The sequence below is a fragment of the Mustela lutreola genome, chromosome 10, assembly GCF_030435805.1.
Source record: "Mustela lutreola isolate mMusLut2 chromosome 10, mMusLut2.pri, whole genome shotgun sequence".
In the NCBI taxonomy this organism is placed as follows: Eukaryota; Metazoa; Chordata; class Mammalia; order Carnivora; family Mustelidae; genus Mustela; species Mustela lutreola.
The window spans coordinates 82200294-82223303 of NC_081299.1; the positions used below are offsets into that span (position 1 = coordinate 82200294).

General features: G+C 35.5%; 1 protein-coding gene across 4 annotated transcripts in view; it reads left to right on the forward strand.

Moving 5' to 3' along the window:
* Nucleotides 1-235: 235 nt before the first annotated feature.
* PTBP2 (polypyrimidine tract binding protein 2) overlaps nt 236-23010 on the forward strand; it is an 86642-nt gene continuing 63867 nt past the window's right edge. For 3 of the 4 annotated variants that reach the window (XM_059135194.1, XM_059135195.1, XM_059135196.1), the window contains exons 1-2: nt 320-450; nt 2117-2147. In XM_059135194.1, the coding sequence (XP_058991177.1) occupies nt 443-450; nt 2117-2147 (39 nt within the window). In that variant the 5' untranslated portion in view covers nt 320-442. Of the gene's footprint in view, nt 451-2116; nt 2148-23010 lie in introns of all 4 variants that reach the window. The other variant, XM_059135197.1, reaches the window with a different exon arrangement.

Consider the following 23010-nt stretch of genomic DNA (forward strand, 5'->3'; position numbering starts at 1 on the left):
TAAGGTGCGGTTCAAGGACCACCCTCCCAAGGTGCAGGGCAGTGGGTGTGGAGGGTTGAGAGGTGCACCACCCACGCCTCTCAGGAAAGACATCAGGGACTTCTCAGTGCAAAACGCAGGAAGCCGCCGCGCTCTACATCAGCAGGCCCGGGCCCAGAGGGCGGAGGGCGAAGGGCGGAGGGCCCCCAGCGCGCGGTGGCGCGGAGGAAGCGACGGCGGCGGCGCCCACTCCCCCTCGTCCCCGCGCCCCGCCGCTCTCCTCCCGCAGCCGGGCGCCGGCGCGCTCGGGTCTTTCCGCCAGCGCCGCTGCCGCGCGCTGCCCTGTGCGCTCCGGCACCTTCGGCAATTTCCGTCAGGCCCTGGCCGCCATTTTCTCGCCGCTTGTGTGTCTCGCTGGCTGCGTGGCTCGGTTCTTGTGAGCGAAGCTTTGTCCGGTTCGGCAATGGACGGGTATGTAATGGGGCCAGCGAGGAGGTGTGTACGAGGAGAGTCGTACGGTTCTTCGGCCGGGTCCGGGGTCGTCCAGAAACCCTCCGGCGGCCCCTCCCTGGGCTTGGCTGCTGTTACCCAACCCCCGCCCCATCGCACACACCCCTCCCTTCGTTTCCCCCGGCGGGCTCTGGTCGAGAAAATGAGAAGAAAGCGGGCTTGTAGACTGGAGAGGCATTGGGGCGATGGCGGGGGCGACGACCTCGGAGGGGGAGCAGGCACCGGCTTGACGGCGGGGGATGGGGCGGGAACCCCAGAACGCCTGGCCCGTCCCTGCCCCCTCTTAGGAGCCATTTCGATCCGTAGCCTGGGACCCGAACCCTGGGCAGCCGCGCCTGTGGAAGCGAGTGTAGTGCCACAGAGGCCTGTGTGGGGGTGGCTAGGGGAGAGGAGAGAGGCATCTGTATGCACCCCAGCCGTCCCCAGCCTCCCCGGCCTCGCCCGGCCCGCCCTGGCAGGGGGAGATGCCGGTGGCGGGAGCTCGGGGGAAAGCTAAGTGGGAGCCGCTGGGGAAGGGGGGGGGCGTGCGGCGGCGCGAGGAAGGGGGATGTCATACTCCTTTGTTTTCACTTGAGTCTGGTAGTGGGGGCGGGAGACAGAAAAAATGCCTTTTTGTGGGGGCCTAAGAACATTCAAGGCTTGGCAAAAGGGCCCAGAAATTAAATCATCTTAAAAAATCAAGTGTTTGTGGTCGACATCAGTCACATGGGCAAAGGCCAACAGCCACGGCAGAAACAAGAGCAGAGAAGTCAACACAGGGCCATTTTTTGGTCACTTTGACCAGTTTCCGGAAAAACAAAAACAACTACAAAAAGCAAGACCCGTGCTGCATCTTTGATATCCCGAGTGGAGACAGAATGCTGAGGGACGTGAGGCAAGAGCTTTGGGAAATGATACTGACCCGGGTCTCCCTGGTACTTAATGCTCTACATCTGAAAAGACTCAAAGTGATTTAGCTAATTGTTAGAAAAGAGGCACCCTTGAGGGCGAAAATATAGCTCTATTCAGCCCTTCTGGGGGTTGTAAAAACCGTATCATTTAAAGAGCGTATTTATTAGAATCAGTGACAACATACGAAGAGCCAAATAAAATTTATTTTGATTGTTTGGAGTTTAGTGTTTTTAAAAGATATTATGGATAGACCATATCAAAGTTAACAGTAACAAAACTTACATTATCCTAGAGGTTATCTAGAGATTGTTTTCCACATGAAATGTAAATCTAGAGAAGTTCACTATTTCACCAGATAAACATGGAAATTGATGACAGAACTTAGCAGTGGAATTGTTTCCTGATTCTATCAAGATAAAGAGTTGGTTTAAGTTTTAAATTAATAATTTAGGTGTACAAGCCTTGAGTAAATGGCATTCTAGTGTTTGGGGTTTTGTTCTTTTTGATATTTAAAGGGTTGTTTAAAAAATACAGGAAGTTTAGTGAATTTCATCTCAAGTTTGAAAGTAATTTCTAGAAAACAGTTGAAAATAGTACAGGGAGGTGTCACTGACTTGTTTTCCATTTGCATGATGAGTGGATGATTTATGAATGATGAACCACCCTAAAAAGTTTTAGAGTCCAACAGTGATCATTAGAAAAATAATGAGGTTGAAACTATTTTTTTTCTTCACAGAATTGTCACTGAGGTTGCAGTTGGCGTGAAGGTAGGAAAAAATTGAAACTAATGAAAACTGAATTGCTGAATCTGTTGTTACCATTGATGGAAATTTTCAGTTAGCTTTTGAAGTTACAGTTAACAAAAGTGTAAAGTGCTTTGTTGAATTTTAAAAAAGTTGGGTTATATAGTTTATAATCTAAATAGACAGAAACTTAGTTTTTCTAGAAAAGCAGTCTGTGAGAACATTTAAAAAAGTAGTTATGAATGCTGTTTAGGGTTGAAAACCCTATCAGACATGGCTTTTTATGAATATATAAATGATATCCCAGTTTTCTGAGGGAAAATTATGGTTTTAAATGGGTAGATATATGATTTGACCTAAATCATGTAATTTTGTTAATCTAAGATTTTTTTAAACTTTTCATTATGAATACTAAAATATGTATGTCAACAATGAACTACATTAGAAATCAGTTATCTTGATACTTAAACTTGTTTAGGCAATTAGCTTCAAATTAGAGTCAGAAGTTAAAAGCTGGTTTGGCTTTCCATTAAAGGAAAATAGGCCTTATGGTACAGATAATTTGGAATCTTTCCTCACTTTCTGGCCAGGGAAACTACTCCTTTAGACCTTAGTTCTAATGTTTAGGTCTTTTATTTCCTTGAATCCTTGCATATTTTAACAGATTAATATGTTAAGATTTTTGTTGGCAAACCTGTCTACCTTGTTGGGGCATGGTCCTTGTGTTCCCTTTTTTAAAATTTTTTCAAACCTGATACGTTCTTACAGGCCTTATACACAAATACTTGTTGAAGCAATGACATTTCCCCCTTTCAAGTGTGAGTAGTCTTGAGAGGATGGTGACTATAATATTTTTTGGAATTCTTAAAATTTCATCCACAACAATGTGGTATTCTTTAGAATACTTTAAGAGATATTTTGTTTTTTCTTATTTTCTGTTCTCTGTCTTATAATGCACTAGATATTTGTCTATACTTCAGTATTTAGGCTTATTTTTTGAGTTCATATTACGTAGATTGGGGGAGAAATAGTGAGCTTTTTCGGGGGAAGGTATTCTTATTTGGCAATGATACTTTCTAAGTTAATGTAGTTGAAGGATTTGAAATCTGGAATAGGCCAAAAGTGCAAAATACAGAATGTAGACTTAACATCCAAATTGGTATACTCTGGAATTTTGTAAAAGAATGAATGATACAAGTCTGAGTTGCCCACTATTAGTGTGGATGAGGAGAGAAGGAACTCAGACAAGAGGTAAGAAAAATGAGAAAAAGAATTGGATGTCCAGGTATGGTTTATTGGTTTTACCAGTTTTCTTTGTTAGTGGTTCGAGGAGAAGAAAATTGGAAAATGATATGAAAATAATTGCTAACCTTTTTTTTAATCCATTGTTGAACATAAAACTTTGAATAACTGGAGTTTTGTTTTATGAACTTTTCTGAGGTAGTGATTAAGAATTTTTGCTTGGGAGTGAAGCCTGTATATTAGTAATTAAGTTTTCATATATATATTTTTTTAATGTACATGGTTAAAATTCATAGTGGTAAATATTTCTCCCTGAGTTCTAGTCCTATTTCTCAGGTGTAGTTAATTATGTTAAATTTTTTCTGGTGCATTTTTTTCCTGAAGTATTAATAGTTTGTATATTATCAAACAGTGGTATCCTTGCTTGTTTATACAGATGAGTTCATACCATGTGTACTGGCTCACATCTTGCCTTTTTAAAAAAATAACTTTACTGGAGCACCTGGGTGGCTCAGTGGGTTAGCCTCTGCCTTCAGCTTGGGTCATGGTCTGAGGGTCCTGGGATCGAGGCCCGCATCAGGCTCTGCTCAGCAGGGAGCCTGCTTCCTCCTCTCTCTGTCTGCCTCTCTGCCTACTTGTGATCTCCCTCTCTGTCAAATAAATAAATAAAATCTTTAAGAAAAAAAGATTTAAAAACAACAGCAACAAAAAACGGAGCTTTTAAAAAAATAGCTTTATTGAGATAAAATTTGATATAAAATAAACTTCACATATCTAAAGTGTACAATTTTTTGACATGTGAATACACTTAGGAGACCACTTAGGAGACAACAAAGATAATGAACCCGTGTTAGTATTGTTTGCCCTGCCTTTCCTCAAGCAACCATTGATGTACTTTCTGTCACTACAGGTTAGTTTGCATTTTTAAAAATTTTAAATGAATCAAAATGTACCTCCCCCCCTTCTTTTTTGGTCTTTTTTCCCTCAGTGTAATTATTTTGAGATTTACTTATGTTTGTCAATAGTCCATTACTTTTTCTTGCTTAGTAATACTACATTTTATGGATATACAGCAGTTTGTTTATCCATTCAACTCTTGAACATTTGAGTTGTTTCCAGTTTTTGAATATTGTAAATAATGCTGGCGTGGATATACTTACAAAAGTCTGTGGGAACTTTCATATCTCTTGGGGAAATACCTTTGATTGGAATGCCTGGATCATATGGTAGGCATATGCTTTTAACTTTTTAAAGTTTTAAGAAACGGCAGACCATTTTCCAAAGTGGTTGTACTATTTTACATTGCCACCAGTAGGATGTGAGATATCCAGTCCTTCCATATTCTCTCCAATACCTGTGATTGTTTTTGATTGGAGACATTCTGGTAGGTGTGGAGTGGTAATCTCCTTGTGGTTTTAATTTGCATTTCTCTAATATCTATGATATTGATTATCTTTTCATGTACTTTAAAAAAAAATTATTTATTTATTTGACAGAGATCACAAGTAGATGGAGAGGCAGGCAAAGAGAGAGAGGAAGAAGCAGGCTCCCTGCTGAGCAGAGAGGCTGATGTGGGGCTCCATCCCAGAACCCTGGGAATATGACCTGAGCTGAAGGCAGAAGCTTTAACCCACTGAGCCAGCCAGGCCCCCCTTTTCATGTACTTTTTGCCACCTGTATATCATCTTGGATGATGTGTCTCTGTATCACTTGCCCACTTTTTGAATTGGATTACTGTTGACTTTTAAGAGGTCTTCCTTCTGGTTATAAGTCCTTAATCAGATACATGGTTAATATTTCCTACTATTTGTGTTAGCTTTCTCAGTAATGCCTTTTAAAGAACAGCAGTTTTCAATTCTAATGAACTGAAGTTTGCCAATTTTATCTTGTAGGTCTCGTGCTTTTGTTGTCATATCTAAGCCATCTTTGCCTAACCCAAGGTCACAAGATGTTCTCCTTTGATTTGTGATTGAAGTTTTACAGTTTTTGGTTTTGCATTTAAGTTTCTTTGAGTTAATTTTTTTTTTTTTTTGTAGATTTTATTTCTTTATTTGACAGAGATCACAAGTAGACAAAGTGATAGGCAGCGGGGTGGGGGGGGGGGAGCTGAGCAGAGAGCCCCATGTGGGTCTTGATCCCAGGACCCTGAGATCATGACCTAAGTGTAAGGCAGAGGCTTAACCCACTGAGCCACCCAGGTGCCCCATTTAATTTTTTTTAATATGTGCAAAAATAAGTCAGCATTTTTTGTTTCGGGGTATGGACTTAAACTTTTTCCAGCACCATTTGTTGAAAAGGCTGTCCTTTGTTCATTGAATTGGCTTTGCACCTTTGTCAAAAATCAACTATCTTTTTATGCATCATTCTATTTCTGTACTGTATCCTTTTCTTTTGACCCATTTTTGTCCTTCCAGATGCCTAAAACCTGATGTCTTAATTACTATGATTTTATATTAAATTGTCTTGAAATCTAGCAGTCATGGTCCTCTTTGTTCTTTCTCAGAGTTGTTTTGGCTCTTCCCATGTCCTTTTGTATATGAGTCAATTTCTACAAAAACGCTTGCTGGGATTTTATTGGAGTTAACTTGAATGTGTAAAGCAGTTTGAGGTAAACTGACATCCTAACAGTCTTGAGTTTTCAAACTCATGAACACAACTCCTCTTTCTCTTTACCTAGATCTTCTTTTAATTTCCTCCAGAAGTGTTTTTAGTGTATAGTTTCTGTACATTTTTGTCAGATTTATCCCTATTTCATGTTTTTTGGTGCTATTGTAAATGGTGATGATTTAAAATTTTCAGTTTCCAGTTGTTACTAGTGTAAAGAAATACAAATATTTTTGCATGTTCTTGTATTCTTTACTCTTGCTAAACTCACTTGTAGATACCGACATTTTTTTTGTAGATATCAGATTTTCACACATACTTACCTTTTTCATTTCCTGTCTGGATGCCGTTTTTTCCTGCCTGTGGCATCTTGTGCAGTGCTGAGTAGAAGTGATGAGAGCAAGCATCTTTACTATGTTCCCTATGTCAGGGCGAACCCCTATATGATATTATTTCTTAAATGTTTGGGGGGGGCACCTGGGTGGCTCAGTGGGTTAAAGCCTCTGTTTTCGGCTCAGGTCATGATCCCAGGATTCTGGGATCGAGCCCTTCATCGGGCTCTCTGCTCAGCAGGGAGCCTGCTTCCTCCTCTCTCTCTGCCTGCTTCTCTGCCTACTTGTGATCTCTGTCTGTCAAATAAATAAATAAAATCTTTAAAAAAAAATGTTTGGGGGCAATTCACCAGTGAAATTGTGTGGGCCTGATGTTTGTTTTCTTTGTGGAAGTTTTAAATGATACCTTTATTTAATTAGATATAGGACTATTTGGGTTATCTTTTTCTTCTTAAGTGAGCTTTGATAAATTTGTACCTTCTGTAGAATTAGTCCATTTCATCCAAGTTACTGAATTTATTTGCATAGTCATTTATGATACTACCCTTTTATACTCTTGATGTCTGTAGAATCTGTAGTGATGTCACTTCTCTCATTCCTTATACTGATAATTTGTCTTTTTTTTCCTTGTCATTTTAGCTAGAGATTAATTTGTTAATATTCTCCAAAAATCATCTTTTGGTTTCACTGCGTTTTCTGTTTCCTATTTTATTGATCTGCTGTTTTAGTTTTCTTCTGCTTTCCATTTAGTTCTTTTCCAACTTAGTTATGTTGATGCTGGTATCATTAATATGATACCTCTTCTAATATAGAGGCTTACTGCTTTGTATTTCCCTTTTAAGTACAGCTTTCATGGCATCTCTCAAATTTTGACATGCATACTTTTTATTCAGCTCAAATACATTCTGATATACTTTTGACCCATGTATTATTCAGAAGTATGTTATTTATTTAATTGCCAGATATTTGGAGTTTTCCATAGATGTTTCTGTTACTCTAATTTCATTGTAGCTAGAGAACATATTGTAAGACTTGAATCGTTTGTAAGTTTGTTGAGACTTGTTTTATCACCCAAATATGTAACTTACATTTTACATGTATTTAATAGGGGTGTGTATTCTGCTGTTGGGTAGTGTTCTATAAATATCAATTAGATTAAGTTTATTGATAACGTTGACGTGATTTCTGTATGGGAGTATCTGTTTCTCCACACCCTTTTGCAGTTCTGGGTTTTAGAAAAATTTAGACTGTTAGTTAATTTTAGGCTAAAAGAGTGCTTTTTATAATTTACGTTTTTGAAATGGATGAGATTTGACCTTATATGTCTTGTCCTGTGAACTGCCTCTATATACCTGACCTATCTTAATGTTCATCTTTATTAGATTTCTGTGTAAAAATTGACTGATACCATATTCATTGTAGGTACATTTTCTTCTTTTATTTGAATTTTTTTCCCTAGCTTTGTGCAGTGACGGTATCCTATCCAATGAGGTTTATCCAAGGCACTATTATTGCTAATTGGATATTTTTTCCTTTGGGTTTCCTCAGGTAGTTTTGGGCATATAGATTTATTTGTATTATTAAGTAGTATAATTTCTTCTTTTTTTTGTAGTTTATTTAATCTTGAACATTTTTAGCTTCTTCCATCTTTTAAAAAGGATTATAATAGCTTTGAAGATTAAATCTGATTATGTAGAAAAAGTATTTTTCACAACTAGGTCTTCAGTTAATGTTAACTGATTTACACTACATACAGAATATTCAAATTTTTTAGCTTTAGGATATGTTGAAGTTTCATTTTTCATTATCTTTATAAATTTGCTGTAGTTACTCAGTTGATTTGAGACTCCTTTTTTGGTTAGCCTAGTGAGAGTATAAAAGGAAGTTTATAAATTTTTAATAAGAGATCTGCATTTCTTTAAAATGGTTTTTTACATTTCTTGTAATTTGTAATTTCAGGGTTTCATTTCTATACCCTTAACCATTTGCCACTGTGAAATCTTTGCAAAGTAATTGGACTGTTACTTGGAAAACAAAAATTCCTGAAGTGATTGCATAGTAATTCCAGATGATACTCAGTATGGTAAAATGTTAACTTTTTGGGTGGAAATTTTAAATAGTGAAATTTGTTACAGTTCTCTTACTAAATGAACTAAAGGAAGCCTTTAAGACTGGACAATTAATAAAGAATTTAGTGGTTAAAATAGGTTGTTAGCATTTTCCAAGTTGGATTTCACTAGTATTTTGAAAGCACTGTTGTAAAGTGCTGAACTTAACTGTATAAGTTTTGGTATAGCTCTTGAATTTATCAACATTGGCTGTTTAGATAGTTGCAATGAAGTAATGCCAACTGTTACTTGTTAACAATTGAACATAAGTGATTGTTTATAATAGGTATGTTACTGAAAACTTTTATTCAGGATTTTAGATTCTGATGTTTCTTAAAATGCTTTATAGATATTCATGCTTAGGTATTTACATTAGAATTTCCAGTTGCAGACTTTTTTAGTGTGTCTACTAAATGACAACATTGTTAATTTAATTTGTAACTCAAAGGCTGAGGGAATATGTGCTAATTGAGGGTAGAGGTATTCAACAATAAGTTGTTTTATTGCTCCTCTATCATCAATAGTACCTGTTAAGTAGTACATACTCAGTAAATAATTAATGACTCCTAAAGGTCTCTGGCTTCAGTACTCTTATAATCTTGTAAGCCACTTATCAATAAAAAGATAGACACCAATTTTATTTTACAACTTTCTTCCTTTTAGCTGTAAATATGAAAGAGCTATGTCTTTTAGGACCTTGTGTAGTTGAAGAGATGAGTACCTAACATTTAAGCATGTGCCATATGGCCATGATAGGAGAGATTGGTTTGGTTTGGTAGGATCTGAGTAGAGTTCACAAAAGTAGTGAATTGTGATATATGCATTGTAAATAATTTGGGATAGGAGGTAAGTTGTATATGTTGAGGGAATGACATGGCCAAAGTTGTGTTGATGGACTGGCGCAAATTCACAAACACAGAATAGCTTCTGTAGCAATAGGTTCGTTCGTATAAGGGTTTGTTGTATGGATATGAGAGAAAAAGAAGATGGCAGTATGTTGTAGAAAGCCTCAAGTGCAGGTTATGAAATTTGTACTTCATCTGGTAAGCACTACTCTGTATACCTTTAAGTTCCCATTCATAAAAGTAGCTCACTATTATGCTGTTTTTGGAATTTGGAGAATGAACTCTGAAGATTGGTTTTGGTATTACATGGAATGCTATGAATTAGAATAATGAGTCTTTGTAAATGTTAATATTTTGATCTCTTATTTGGTCGATTTGTATTGCTAAATTGTAATAGCTTTCTTAGTTTTAGATGTACTGTAGTAGGGGTTAACTTGGCTAAGTAATATTTTTACTTTAGAAGTAATAAGGTGTCACAGAAACTTAGGACAGATGAGTGTTTTTGAAGAATGATTCATTTCATATATTGTGAATTTTGAACATAGAAAAAGGCAATAGTTATCATGAACCAATATTTAACCTGTCACTTAGTCCCAATAATCATCAATAAACCATTGGTAAAATTTGTGATATCCACTCTACTCTTCTCGTCCCGTAGTATTTTGAGACAAGTTGCAATTACTGTATTTTCATTTTTTAAAGAGAGAGAGTACTTCAGCAGGTGGGGAGGGGCATAGGATAAGGAAGGGGAGAGAAAGAATCTTAAGCATGGAGCCTGACATGGGACTTGATTTCATGACCCTGAGATCATAACCTGAACTGAAATCAAGAGTCAGATTCTTAAATGACTGAGCCACCCAGGCACCCCTGTATTACTTTATTTGTAAATGTTTTGGTGTGTCTCTAAAAGGAAAGGACTCTCTCTTTCTCTCCTGTTTCCTTTTTTAAAAAAATATAATCACAATATTGTTAATTCCTTGATGTTATCAAGTGCCAATTCTATGTTAAAATTTTACTTGACTCATGAAAGTCAGTGTTTTTGCAGTTTTTTTTTTTTTTTTTTTTTAGTGGGAGGGGAAGATCAGGATCAAGTAAGATGAACACATTCAGTATATCGATATGCCTGTTTTATTTCTTTTAATCTGCAAGTTCTCCTTTCACCCCTGTGGGTTTTTTGGTTTTCTTTTGTTTTACATTGCATTTTATTTTTGAAGAAAACTTGTTGGTCCCACAGAGTTGCCCCAGTCTGCAACTACTGATTGTGTTCTGATGTTGTAATTTAAAATGCTCATGTATCATGGGTATTGGATCTAGAGACTATCATATTCTCTTTTTGCTTGTTTTTTGGTAATATTTTATAAGCTGTGGTATGTTTTTTTCATTAGAAGACATGTGTTGCATGATGTGTGTGTGCGTGTGTGTGTATGTATAGTGTTATTCCCAGTAATATTTCTTGTAATAACTTCTTTCTCCTTGTTTGTGGTCAGCGTAATCTGTGCGCGGTAAACATCTGTTCATCAGTTCTCTTAAAGAATATGTAAAAGAAGTGTATCTTAAAGTTCACTTATAATTTGTATAATAGAATCACAATATTTAATGTAAATTGAAGTTATTGATGGTGGACAAGAATGTTTTTTCAATGGAGGTTTTGTCAAGTTAAGAACATGTGATCTAGAATTTGCTAGTAAGCTAGGTTTTGGCCTCTATAACATTGAAGGTAATCTCTAAGCTTTAGTTTAACAAATTTTTAAGTGGTTTTAATTTAATAGGACCTACCTCAAAGTTAATTTTGAAGATGAGATAACACATAAAATTTAGCACAGAAGGGCACATAAGTGCTCAAATGATGATCATGATTGTTACTATAGTTCTTTATATACCTTATTTGGAAGGTGCACCACCTCTGGATGCCAAATAATACAAATTTTTTACATAGCTATTAGACAGAATTTTTTGTCTAAAGTTTAAATTTTTTAAATTGAAGTGTAGTTAACATATAGTATTAATTTCAAGTGTACATCATTTAAAAAATAGTTTATTATAATTATTAATTTTTTTTAAATAATATCTGTGCCTAGTGTGGGATTGAAACACATGATTCCATAATGAAGAGTCACATGCCCCTTTCACTGAGCCAGCCAGGTGCCCTCTCGAGTGTACATTTTAAATTTTTAAGAGAACCTGGAGTCTGTGTTAAAGAGATAACACTCAGATAACACTAAAGAGAGAATTGGTTAACTGAAAGATAAAAGTTACTTGATTTAACAAAGAGCAACAAAAAGATGAAAATAGTTGAGGGGTTAAAAGATACAGAGGAAAGAAAGAGGAATTCTAACAAGTATCTAATTAGAGTACCAGAAAGAGAAAGTAAAGATTGCAAAGAGAAGCAGAATATGAAAGTTTAAAATAGAAGAGTCATAATTTTCCAGAATTGATGAGCTTTATGCATTTTTAGGTTTAGGAAGCATAAGAAAACTTAAGACCCATCATAGTTAAAGAGCAGACCATCAGACCCAGAGCTCTTTAAAGCAGCCATAGAAAAATCAGATTTCTTAAGAAAGAATAAAAACTGGAAAGATACAAAATGCTGCTTCAACATAGGGGTGCAGAAGATAGTGAAATAGTATCTTCAAGGTGTTGAATAAAAATAACTACCTATTCTATAATCAGCTTAATTATCACTTAGAAAAACAAAATAGGAGTGCCTGGGTGGCTCAGTGAGTTAAAGCCTCTGCCTTCGGTTTAGGTCATGATCCCAGGGTCCTGGGATCGAGCCCCACATCGGGCTCTCTGCTCAGCAGGAAGTCGGCTTCCTCCTCTCTCTCTGCCTTCCTCTCTGCCTGCTTGTGATCTCTCTCTGTCAAACAAATAAATAAAATCTTTAAAGAAAAAAAAAAGAAAAAATAGTGACATTGTCAGAAACACATCAAGCACCTCCTCTCTGTCAAGAAAAGCAATTGGGGAAATTGATCAGCAGACCCACTGAAGAATTTCTAGAGGTTGTACTTTAGAAAGTAGGTCGATGACTCCAGAAAGGAGGTTTTGAGGTGGGAGAAGTAAGGTTAACCAAGAAATTGGTAGGACTGTGGGTAAATTTAATTGCAGTATAAGAAAGTAATGGCAGTGATTGATTTGGATTTTAAAAAATAGGACTAAAAATATTATACCGTAATAACACAAAAGGGAGTATCGAGTAGCTGATGTTTAAGTTCTGACATTGTAGTATTGTTTTGAGCTGTGTTGTCCATTATAGTAGCAACTAGTCATATATGATTATTGAGCACTTGATGTGTGACTAGTCTAAACTAATCTCCAGTTGTAAAATGCACATAAATTTCCAAAACAGTATGATAAAAAAAGAATGTAATTTTTATACCTATTACATATTTACAATATTTTGAATTAAATATCATTTGTATCCTTTTTACTTTCTAAAATATGACTATTACAACATTTGTAAGATCTTAAGTGTTGCTCATCTTACATTTCTTTTGGACATTACCAGTCTGGAGGATGGAAATTTCTTTTTTTTTTTTTCTTTTTCTTTTTTTTTTTTTTAAGATTTTATTTATTTATCCAACAGACAGAGATCACAGGCAGAGAGGCAGGCAGAGAGAGAGAGGAAGGGAAGCGGGCTCCCTGCTGAGCAGAGAGCCTGATGCGGGCCTCGATCCCAGGACCCTGAGATCATGACCTGAGCAGAAGGCAGCGGCTTAACCCACTAAGCCACCCAGGCGCCCAAGGAGGATGGAAATTTCAAGTCCAAAGTGAATCAGTTAAGTTTACATTTTAAAATTGTAAGGGTCAGCATAGTAAAAATAGGGATAAGGGCATATAACTTCTAAGATAATTGGAGGATGGGGGTGACTAAAATTAAAGTCATCCAAAAGAAGTTGGGGGAATAAAGGGAAAATAATAGGATGCAAAGTGAATTCATTTTAATTGTTTTAAAGGTTCTGTGGAGGATTCCTTTGAAAATGTAGAATTTTGGAGGGCATAGAGTTGGGTCTCATTGAACCCTGATTATCTCCCAAAGTCTCCATTTTCCAGATACCATGACATTGGGAGTTATAACTTCAGCATGTGAATTTTAGGCATCATTAACGTTCAGTTCATTGCATCCTCCATATACTTTCCCTCTATTTTTACCTTAGGTAACCATTATCTTGAATTTGGTGTTTACCTTTCCTGTGTATACTTTCCCTGTGTGTGTTGTTTATCTTTTTGTATATTAAGCAATATATGGTTTTGTTTTGCATGTTTAGCTTATGTCTGGGCCACATACTGTGTGTATTCTGTAACTTGTCCTTTCCGTTTGTATTATTTTTACTTTTTAACCTAATCTTATATGTGGCTCTAATTCATTCGCTTTCATTGCCATTTGGTATGTGATTATGAGTGTACCATTACCCTATTGATAAATACTGAGGTTGTTTCTAAATTTTTCCTGTTACAAATTGTGAGTATTCTTGTGCATATTATCAATAATTGTTACTATTCAAGTTTTTCTGGAGGTGGAATCACTGGATTATAGTGTGTGTCTATTTTCAATTTAGTTACATGTTGCATTTCTCAGTGGTTGTACTAATTGATACTCTACTAGCAGTGTATGAGAAATTGTTTCTGCACATCTTTTCTGATAATTGATATTGTTGGACTTTTTAATTGTCCGTCTAAGGAACATGTTAATGGTGTCTTGTTTAAGCTTGAATTCCCTGAGTATGAATGATACATTTTCTTAGTTTATAGGCCACTAATGTTGTTACTCTGTTAAATACCTGTTTATACAGTCAGTTCATTTTCTTTTTAATGTAATTTTTAGTCTTTTTCCTGGGAGTTTTTATATATTGTAGATACTAAAGCCAGGTTGCTTACATATACTGTAATTAACTCATGTCTATGGCTTGTTTTTTGTTTTTTTTTTTTTTTTAAAGATTTTATTTATTTATTTGACAGGCAGAGATCACAAGTAGGCTGAGAGGCAGGCAGAGAGAGAGAAGGAGGAAGCAGGCTCCCTGCCGAGCAGAGAGCCCGATGCGGGGCTCGATCCCAGGACCCTGGGATCATAACCTGAGCCGAAGGCAGAGGCTTTAACCCACTGAGCCACCCAGGCGCCCCTGTTTTTTTGTTTTTTTTAATTGATGAATAGAATTTGGAAATTTTAACATCACATTTATGTTTTAGTTTTAAGAAATTTTTCTTTAACTCGGGTTCTTACATACGGTGACTTTATTTTGAAAGTTTTTTGAAATTTTTGGTTTTCACATTTAAGGCCTCAGTCTACCTGGAATTTAATTTTTGTATAGTGTATTATCAAGGTTTAAATGATTTTTTCCCCCCTTATGGGTAACAGATTTAGTATCCACTTAATTGAATAGTTCATGTTTTTTCCCCAGTGATCTCCAGTGTCAGCTCTCAGGTTTCCATACATGCATGGAACTGTTTCTGGACTATCTATTCTGTTTCATTGTTTATTTGTACCATTGTGTCTTAATTTACTGAAGCATCTTGGAATCTTGTGGGGTGAATTTCACAACTTTGTTCTTCAGAATTGTTTTGAAGAACATTTTCTTTATCATGTGTATTTTAAGATCATTTGGCTGAGTTCCGTGAAGACTTTGGGTTTCTAGTGTATTGCACTAAGTTTATAAGATAATGGGGGGAGTATTTACATTACCAATACAATAAGATGGCAATACTTGAACTCAAAGGGAGAGACCTATAACATCTCTTTGAAAAATTTTACTCTTTCTTCCATATAACATTTTCTCTAATTATAGAGGTTATGCTTAATGCTTTAGGCAAAAAGGAAAATAAATTAAAGCAACAGTGATTTTACCCAAGTTAATTAGCACCATACGTACTTCCATCATTTCCCCTGTGTATTACAAGGATTTTAAGCAGCTTATATGTAAAGGGTGAGGAAAGAGGGATACTTTGACAAATAGTTGAATTTCTTTCAAAGTTAGTGGTTTATTCAGTGTTTTCCTAGAAAATTAGGTTTTACTGGGTTTCAGATTTCTCAGAATTGTATAGCATTTTGTATTGCTGATATTAAATATTTATATTCTGTTTATTTCTCTTGTCAGAGACATTTCACTAGTCTGTACAAAGAACCAACTTTTCTATTTTTTTTTTGTTTCCATAATTCATTAGTCTCTGTTTTTATCTTTATTTTTTTGCTTCATGCCGGACTTGTTTTTTAGTCCACTTTAGATCCTGAACTCATTGACTTTCTTGTTTAAAAAATACATTCAAGATGAAGGAAGATTAGGTGATACTTTTGGCAATAAGTTTTTGCTTTTAGAGGTCTCTTTTAAGTTGAGAAATAATCGACATATAATGCTGTTTCACATGTACAGCATAATGATTTGATATATGTGTATGTTATAAAACAGTTACCTGAGTAGGTTTAGTTAACTATATGTGGTGATAAATGTATCACCACACATAGTTAAAAAAATTTTTTCCTTATAATGAGAATTTTTAAGATTTTACTCTATTAGCTCTTCAACGCATACAATGCAAAAACAGTAACAGCGCTGTTCATTGCGTCTCCAGGATTCATTTATCTTGTAACTGCCAACAAAACATAACTTGTATGTTTTGGCCATCCATTTTGTCTATCCTTTACCTCTGGCAACCACCCATTTGTTTTTTGTATATGTGAGTTCAGTGTTTAGTTTTTGTTTTTGTTTTTTTAAATCAGATTTTACATGTAAGTGAGATCATACATAACAGTATTTGTCTTTCTCTGACTTAGCATAATATCCTCAAGGTCCATCCATGTTGTTGTAAATGGTAGGATTTCCTTTTTTTTGTTTAAATGCCTGAATAATATTCCACACCACATTGTCTTTATCCATTCATCCATCGAAGGACATTTAGGTTAGTTTCCATGGCTTGGTTGTAAATTTTGCAGTGGCCAATAGGCATCTTTTTTGAGATCGTGATTTCCTCTCCTTCAGGTATATTCCCAGGAGTGGGATTGCTAGATTGTATAATGATACTTTAACAAAATTCATGGGTGGGGGGGACCTTTACTGTTTTCCATAGTGGCTGCCCAGTTTACATTCCTACCAGTAGTATACAAGGAATCTCTTTTTTCCACATTCTCACCAATACTTTTTATTTCTTGTCTTTTTGATAATAGCCTTTCTAACAGGTGTGAGGTGGTACTTCATTGTGGTTTTGAATTGCATTACTCTGATGATCTGTGATGTTGAGTACTTTCTTACATACTTATTGGCCATATACCTGTCTTCTTTGGAAAGATGTTTATTCAGATCATCTGCCCATTTTTAATTGTTTTACTTTTTTCTGAGTCATATGAGTTCTTTATATTATAATTCTTGAATATTATCAAGTACCATAGTATCCCCTTATTCCCAGGAGGTACATTCTATCCAGTGGATGCCTAAAACTAAATAGTACCTAATCCTATATATATTGAGTTTTTTGCTGTACATGCATACTTGTAAACTTTAACTTACAAATGAGGTACAGTAAGTGATTAGCAACAATAACTAATAAAATAGTACCATTTATAGTTAGGTGAATTTGATCTCTCTCTCTCTCTCTGAGAATGTTTTATTGTACTGTACTTACTCACCCTTCTTGTGATTGGATAAAATGGCTACGTGATGAGATGAAGTGAGTGAATGACACAGGCATTGTGATGTAGGATTAGGATAGTATTGACCTTCTGAACAGTACTTCCGAAGAGGGATCATCTGCTTCCAGACTGCAGTTGACCATGTGAAATTACATGTAGATAAGAGGGGCAACTGTTTATGACTTGGAAATATTTTCTCACATTCTGGAGGTCTTTAGGTTGCCTTTGCTTTTGTGTCAAATCCAAAAAATCATTACCTAGGCTGTGTTAAGGAGCTTATCACCTGTGTTTTTTTCTAGGAGTTTTATGGTTTCAGGTCTTATGTTCAAGTATTTAACCTGTTTTGAGTTAATTTTTGTGTATGGTATGAGGTAGTATTCTAGTTTCATTCTTTTGCATGTAGCTGTTCAGTTTTCCTAGTATCATTTATTGAATAGACTTTGTTTCCCCATTTTATGTTTTTGGCTTCTTTGTCATAAACTAATTGACCCTAAATATGTGGGATTTTTGTTCCACTAATCTGTGTATCTGGTTTTTATGCCAGTACCATCCTAATTTTGATTACTAGTTTGAAATCAGGAAGTGCGATGCCTCCGGCTTTCTTGTTATTTCTCAAAATCACTTCGGCTATATGGGTCCTTTGCAGTTCCATACAAATAGTAGGATTGTGTAGTCTATGTCTGTGAAAAATGCCACTGGAATTTTGATAGGGATTACATTGAAACTAGATTGCTTTGGGTAGTATGAACATTTAACAGTATTGATTTTTCTAATCCGTGGGCACAAAATGTCTTTCCATATATTTGTCAATTTTTTCATTTTAATTTTTTAAGCTTCATTTTTAAACATTCAAGATCACATAAAAGTGGTATGACTGGTACAGTAATACACAAATCTTTCCTTTTGGAGAACATTAAAGGAAATCTAGATAATTTTATACCATCCCTAAGTATTTTATTGTGTGTCTCTAACAGATGTAATCTCCTCAGGATGATATTCATACCATTGTTATACTTAAATAAAATATAAAATAGTTTGTTAATATAATCTAATTTCCAATAGTAGTCCAAATTTCCCAATTGCCTTGAAAATGTCTTTCCCCCCTTTCAAATCAGGAATCAAGGGAAGTCGATATGTTGATTTAGTTAATGTCTTTTTAAAAAAATTTTTTTAAACTTTTTTAAAAGATTTTATTTATTTTTTTGACAGAGATCACAAGTAGGCAGAGAGGCAGGCAGAGAGAGAGAAGGGGAAGCAGGCTCCCCACCGAGCAGAGAGCCCCATGTGGGGCTTGATCCCAGGACTCTGAGATCATGGCCTGAATGTAAGGCAGAGGCTTAACCCACTGAGCCACCCAGGTTCCCCTAGTGAATGCCTTTTAAGTCTCTTTATAAAGAGAAACTGGGTCATCTATGTGATTTTCTACTTTGTTGATTTTGGTGATTATACCTCCATGTCATTTGGTATGTTCCTCATACCTTATTTCTTGAGCCAGTAAGAACTCGTAACACGGATAGCTTTGATACTTACTTGCTCGAAGTACCATTTCTTGGTCCAGACCCCTATTAGCCATTTCTTTATGAAAATTCTGGTTCCTCTGGGTGGGTAGTGGTCCTTAGAGACCACAGTAATGTGAGAGCAAAGGTGTTAATTGCTGTTAGGTTGTTATTACTTCAAAGCTCTTTTAGTGGACAGAGCTAGTAGTGTTTTGAAGACAAATACTGTGAGCTCATTTGTTATTTTCAGCTTATATTTAACTTTATAATATTTACTTTTCTGATTTAATATTTGTACCTCTTGTACATTGAATGTTTTTGCTTGCTAATAGTAACAAAATACTGCATATGTATACTAGTTTTTTTTAAAGGAACATCAGTACTACACTGACATTGTAATTACTGAATATAGTTTGAGGTTTCTTTGCAGTTATTTTTGTCCTAATAGTGTAATTACAGAATTCTGAAGTTTATTGAGAGAATTCTATGTGTAGTTGTACTACCAAGTTGATAGTTAGGTTTAATGGTTTCATTTTGCTTTTGATTTTTAAGGATCCCCCCATTTTTGGCTTAATTTTCCCAAGTGAAAGTAAAACAAACTACATTTATAATGATCCTTAAATTCATGTCTACTCTAATTTTCTGTTTCTATACCATTATATCATTTTCATTAATTTTTGGTTTTATACCCTTACGCGATATAAACAAATGTGAACTGCTTCCTACATTCTCCCTCCCATCACCCTAGAGAGAAAGTGGCAGTGTATACAGACTATAACAGCTATAACTTCCTTTTTAATGGTAAGTGTATCCTGGAACTTAGTCCATGGTTATAAATGGAATTTTTTTTTTCCTGGTACCACTATATAGAAAGTACATAAATGTCTCGGTTCCCAGTAGCCTGTCCAATTTTTAGAGTATATTGTTCAGTGATTGGGGTTTTGCTAGTCTAACACATGAGATGGCACTTAAATGTATTAATTTGAATTGGTTTTTATTGTAAGCAAGATGAAATGGCTTTTCAGTTTAATCCTTTGCCTATTTTTTTAAGGGGGTAATGTCTTTCTAAATTTTCTCAAGTCTGTATTTTAAGTTTATATGCTCATTTTGATCCAAGTTATTTGGGAACCATTTCAAAATTTCATTTAATCAATCTAAAACAATTGAATTTTTATTTTTCTTTTTCCCCATCAAACAAAATGTCTTACTGTGTTTGAGCAAATATGGTTTGTACAATTTCTTTATGGAATTTATTGAGTTACTGGTTATGTAGCTTATGATCTGCTTTTGTGACTTTCATGAGTATTTAAATACAAGGATGAATTGCATATGACTGAAACATAACAGCTTGAGAACTTAAAAAACTATGATACACCAGTATACTAGAATGCGATGAAAATGTTGATAAAATGAAGTATATTTGTAGTGTTGAGTTTTTAAAGAATCTCTAAACTGTTTTGTTAAATGAAAGGAAGATGGTGTGAAGCAGCATTTGTGGTGTGATTCTCTTCTATGAATATTAGAAACAGATAAGTATAAGTTTTTGAAAAGGAATTATAATAAATTTAATGATTTTTGAGCTGGGGAGAACTTCACATTTTCTAATTTTTTGGACTTGAATTTTCTAAATATTTGGAATTAATTAATTGAATATTACCAATGCTATTGCATATGGTTTGTGTTCTTTTTAATTTCCCTTCTACCCTGCCATGAGTAGTGACTGCCAGGAATTATATTATCCTTTTATATATGAATTTGTCATATATATGGCAAAAATATATTATTCTGTGTTTTCTTGAGTCTTATGAAAATGGTATGCCCATTTTATGTTTTCTGTGACTTAATTTTTTATTTAACGATGTTTTTAATTATTAGCTATGCTTTTGTAGTTATACAATATTCATTGCAGTATAGTATTAATCTGTGAAAATACCCTGATGTATTTCTCTTCTTGTTGGAATTCAACTGGCTCATATACCATTTTGACTTAAGAATAGTGCTGCTCTGAACACTTTTGTACCACTTGGTGCATGTCGGCAAGTTTTTTAGAGTATATATCTAAGAATAAATAGTTCTACAATGTGTAGAGTATGTTGAGCTTTTCAAGGTAATACTAGATTATTTTTCAAAGTATTGCTCCAATTTATGATAATAGTATATAAGAGTTCTTGCCGTTTCACATTTTCATCAGCCCTTGGTCAAGTATTAAATTCATTAATTTTTAAGATTTTAGTGTGTAATATTTTCTTTGGTCTTGCTTTATATTTTCCTTATTATTAGTGAAGTGTTACATTTTATTTTTCCCTCAATATGTTTATGGCCATTAGTGTTTCTACTTTTGTGAAATTTTGTCAAATACCTACTTGTATCTTTGCCTAATAAAAATTTGAATCTAACCAGTTTTGTAGTTTTTTTTATGTATTATTGTTACTGATTTTCTATTGGTTATATGTGTTGCTAATATTCTCTCCTAGTTGGTAGTTTTCCTTGGCACTACTTAATGCTGTGTTTTGATGAACAAAAGCTGCTAATTTTAATGAATAGAGTTTTAATATGGCTACAAGTTCTCTGTGCCATCATAATTAAAATTATTTATGTGTTCTTTTTCTACCCATTTAAATATTTCCTTGTTCTTTTGGGAATCTTAGCTGTTGATTGTTAGAAATCTTTAAAGCAGTCTCTAATAATGGTTTTTAAGTTTTCATCTCTTGTTGGGATACAGTTTCTTTTATAGAGATTTTGTGGCCGCTCTGTAGGAGAATTCATTAGTAGTTTTCATGGTTTATTTTCTTGTGTTTTAACTTAAAAAGTCGCACATATTCAGATCATGAAGATATTTTCATACATTACAAAAATTTTTAAAGTTATGCCTTTTACAATGGTCTCTAATTCATCAGAAATTTATTTTTTGTTTGTGTATTGTGTTAAGGATCCAATTTCTTTTTATCTTTTTTTCTTCCCCCCCCCCTCCCCCTTTATAGAGATAGCCAGTTAAAATTACAGTTCCATTTCTTCACATTTTAGGTAAATAAAAGGGTGAAGGCTAAGTTACTGTATTAAATGCAGAACATAGTGTTATAAATAAGTTTATTTCTCATAAGCTAAAGTCCTGCTGGTTTAAGAAAATGGTATCAGTCTCCTTGATGAGGTTATTATTCACTGCTCCAGCTTTCTTTCACCTTGTTGCTTCATTATTTTCTAAGCTTTTGTTCTTGTCTGCATGGTCTGATCATATATAATTGTGCTGTTTATTTTTTCCTTTGGCGATTCTCACACTGAGGTTTGTCTGTTCTTTTATTTTGTTTAAAACTCAATTTTGTTTTTTATTGATCCTTTCAGTGTATCCTTGCCATCCGTAGTCTGTATTTATTTATTTATTTACTTATTTATTTGACAGAGATCACAGAGGCAGGCAGAGAGAGAGAGGAGGAAGCAGGCTCCCTGCTGAGCAGAGAGCCCGATGCGGGACTTAATCCCAGGACCCTGAGATCTTGACCTGAGCCGAAGGCAGCGGCTTAACCCACTGAGCCACCCAGGCGCCCCGTAGTCTGTATTTTTATTGCGTTGGATGAGTTAGTGCTTCCCCAAAGCTTCTGGTAGGTAGCTAGCACCCAGAGCATGTCTCCTTGGCAGCACCTCTGTGTTTAAAGAAATACTCACTGAGTACCTGCTTTTCTGAGAATCTAGCTTTTCTCATGTACTTGATGTTGGTTGGCATCCTTGCCCCCATGACTTTGGGTCATGGTTCCTTCCTCTCCAGAAAAGAAAGTCTTTGGGCAGTTCTCAGTCCTGAAACCTAACAGAGCCCAGGGACTCTAGTCAACCTACCTCAGTGTTCAGTTCTTGCTTGCCTTCTGGGTAGCTTCAGCAGGCCTTCTACCTGGGAGTGGTAGATGGTACTTAGAAACCTTTCAAGTACTGGAATATAAAACGTCATTTAATTTTTCTGCTCATACTATTTTCTACACTTATTTTTTTTCTTTTACATGCAGATTGTATCTTTGCATATTAACATTTTCCTGATTTGTGGGATGTTCACTTCTCACGAAATGGTTATTTTTATTACACAGGAGAAAAAGTTTCTGTGGTCAGATTTTAAAAGGGACATCAGTGTCTATCTTAATACTTAATTTCCTTTTTAATTGAATCTACCATTACTTGACATCCATCTTAGGTGAATTTTGAGAATACCTATTTTTAGTAGGGATTGTTAATCCAAATTTAAGTTTTAATTCAGTTTTTGTTTCAGCAGTCACTACTGTGGAACATCTATCAATCACTATTTTGTTGAGTCATTTGGTTGTTTTTTTTTTTTTTTTTTAAGATTTTATTTATTTATTTGACAGACAGAGATCACAAGCAGGCAGAGAGGCAGACAGAGAGGAAGGGAAACAGGCGCCCTGTAGAGCAGAGAACCCAATGCAGAGCTTGATCCCAGGACCCTGGGGTCATGACTTGAGCTGAAGGCAGAGGCTTTAACCCACTGAGCCACCCAGGAGCCCTCAGTCATTTGATTTTTATCTCTCTTCCAGCTTAAGTGTCTATGCCAAGATAGATCAAGTAAAACTGTGCCATCAGTTAATGTGGAAACATTAATATTTTCAGTACAATAGAATCACTTATTTTGGGCATAGAATGGTGAGCT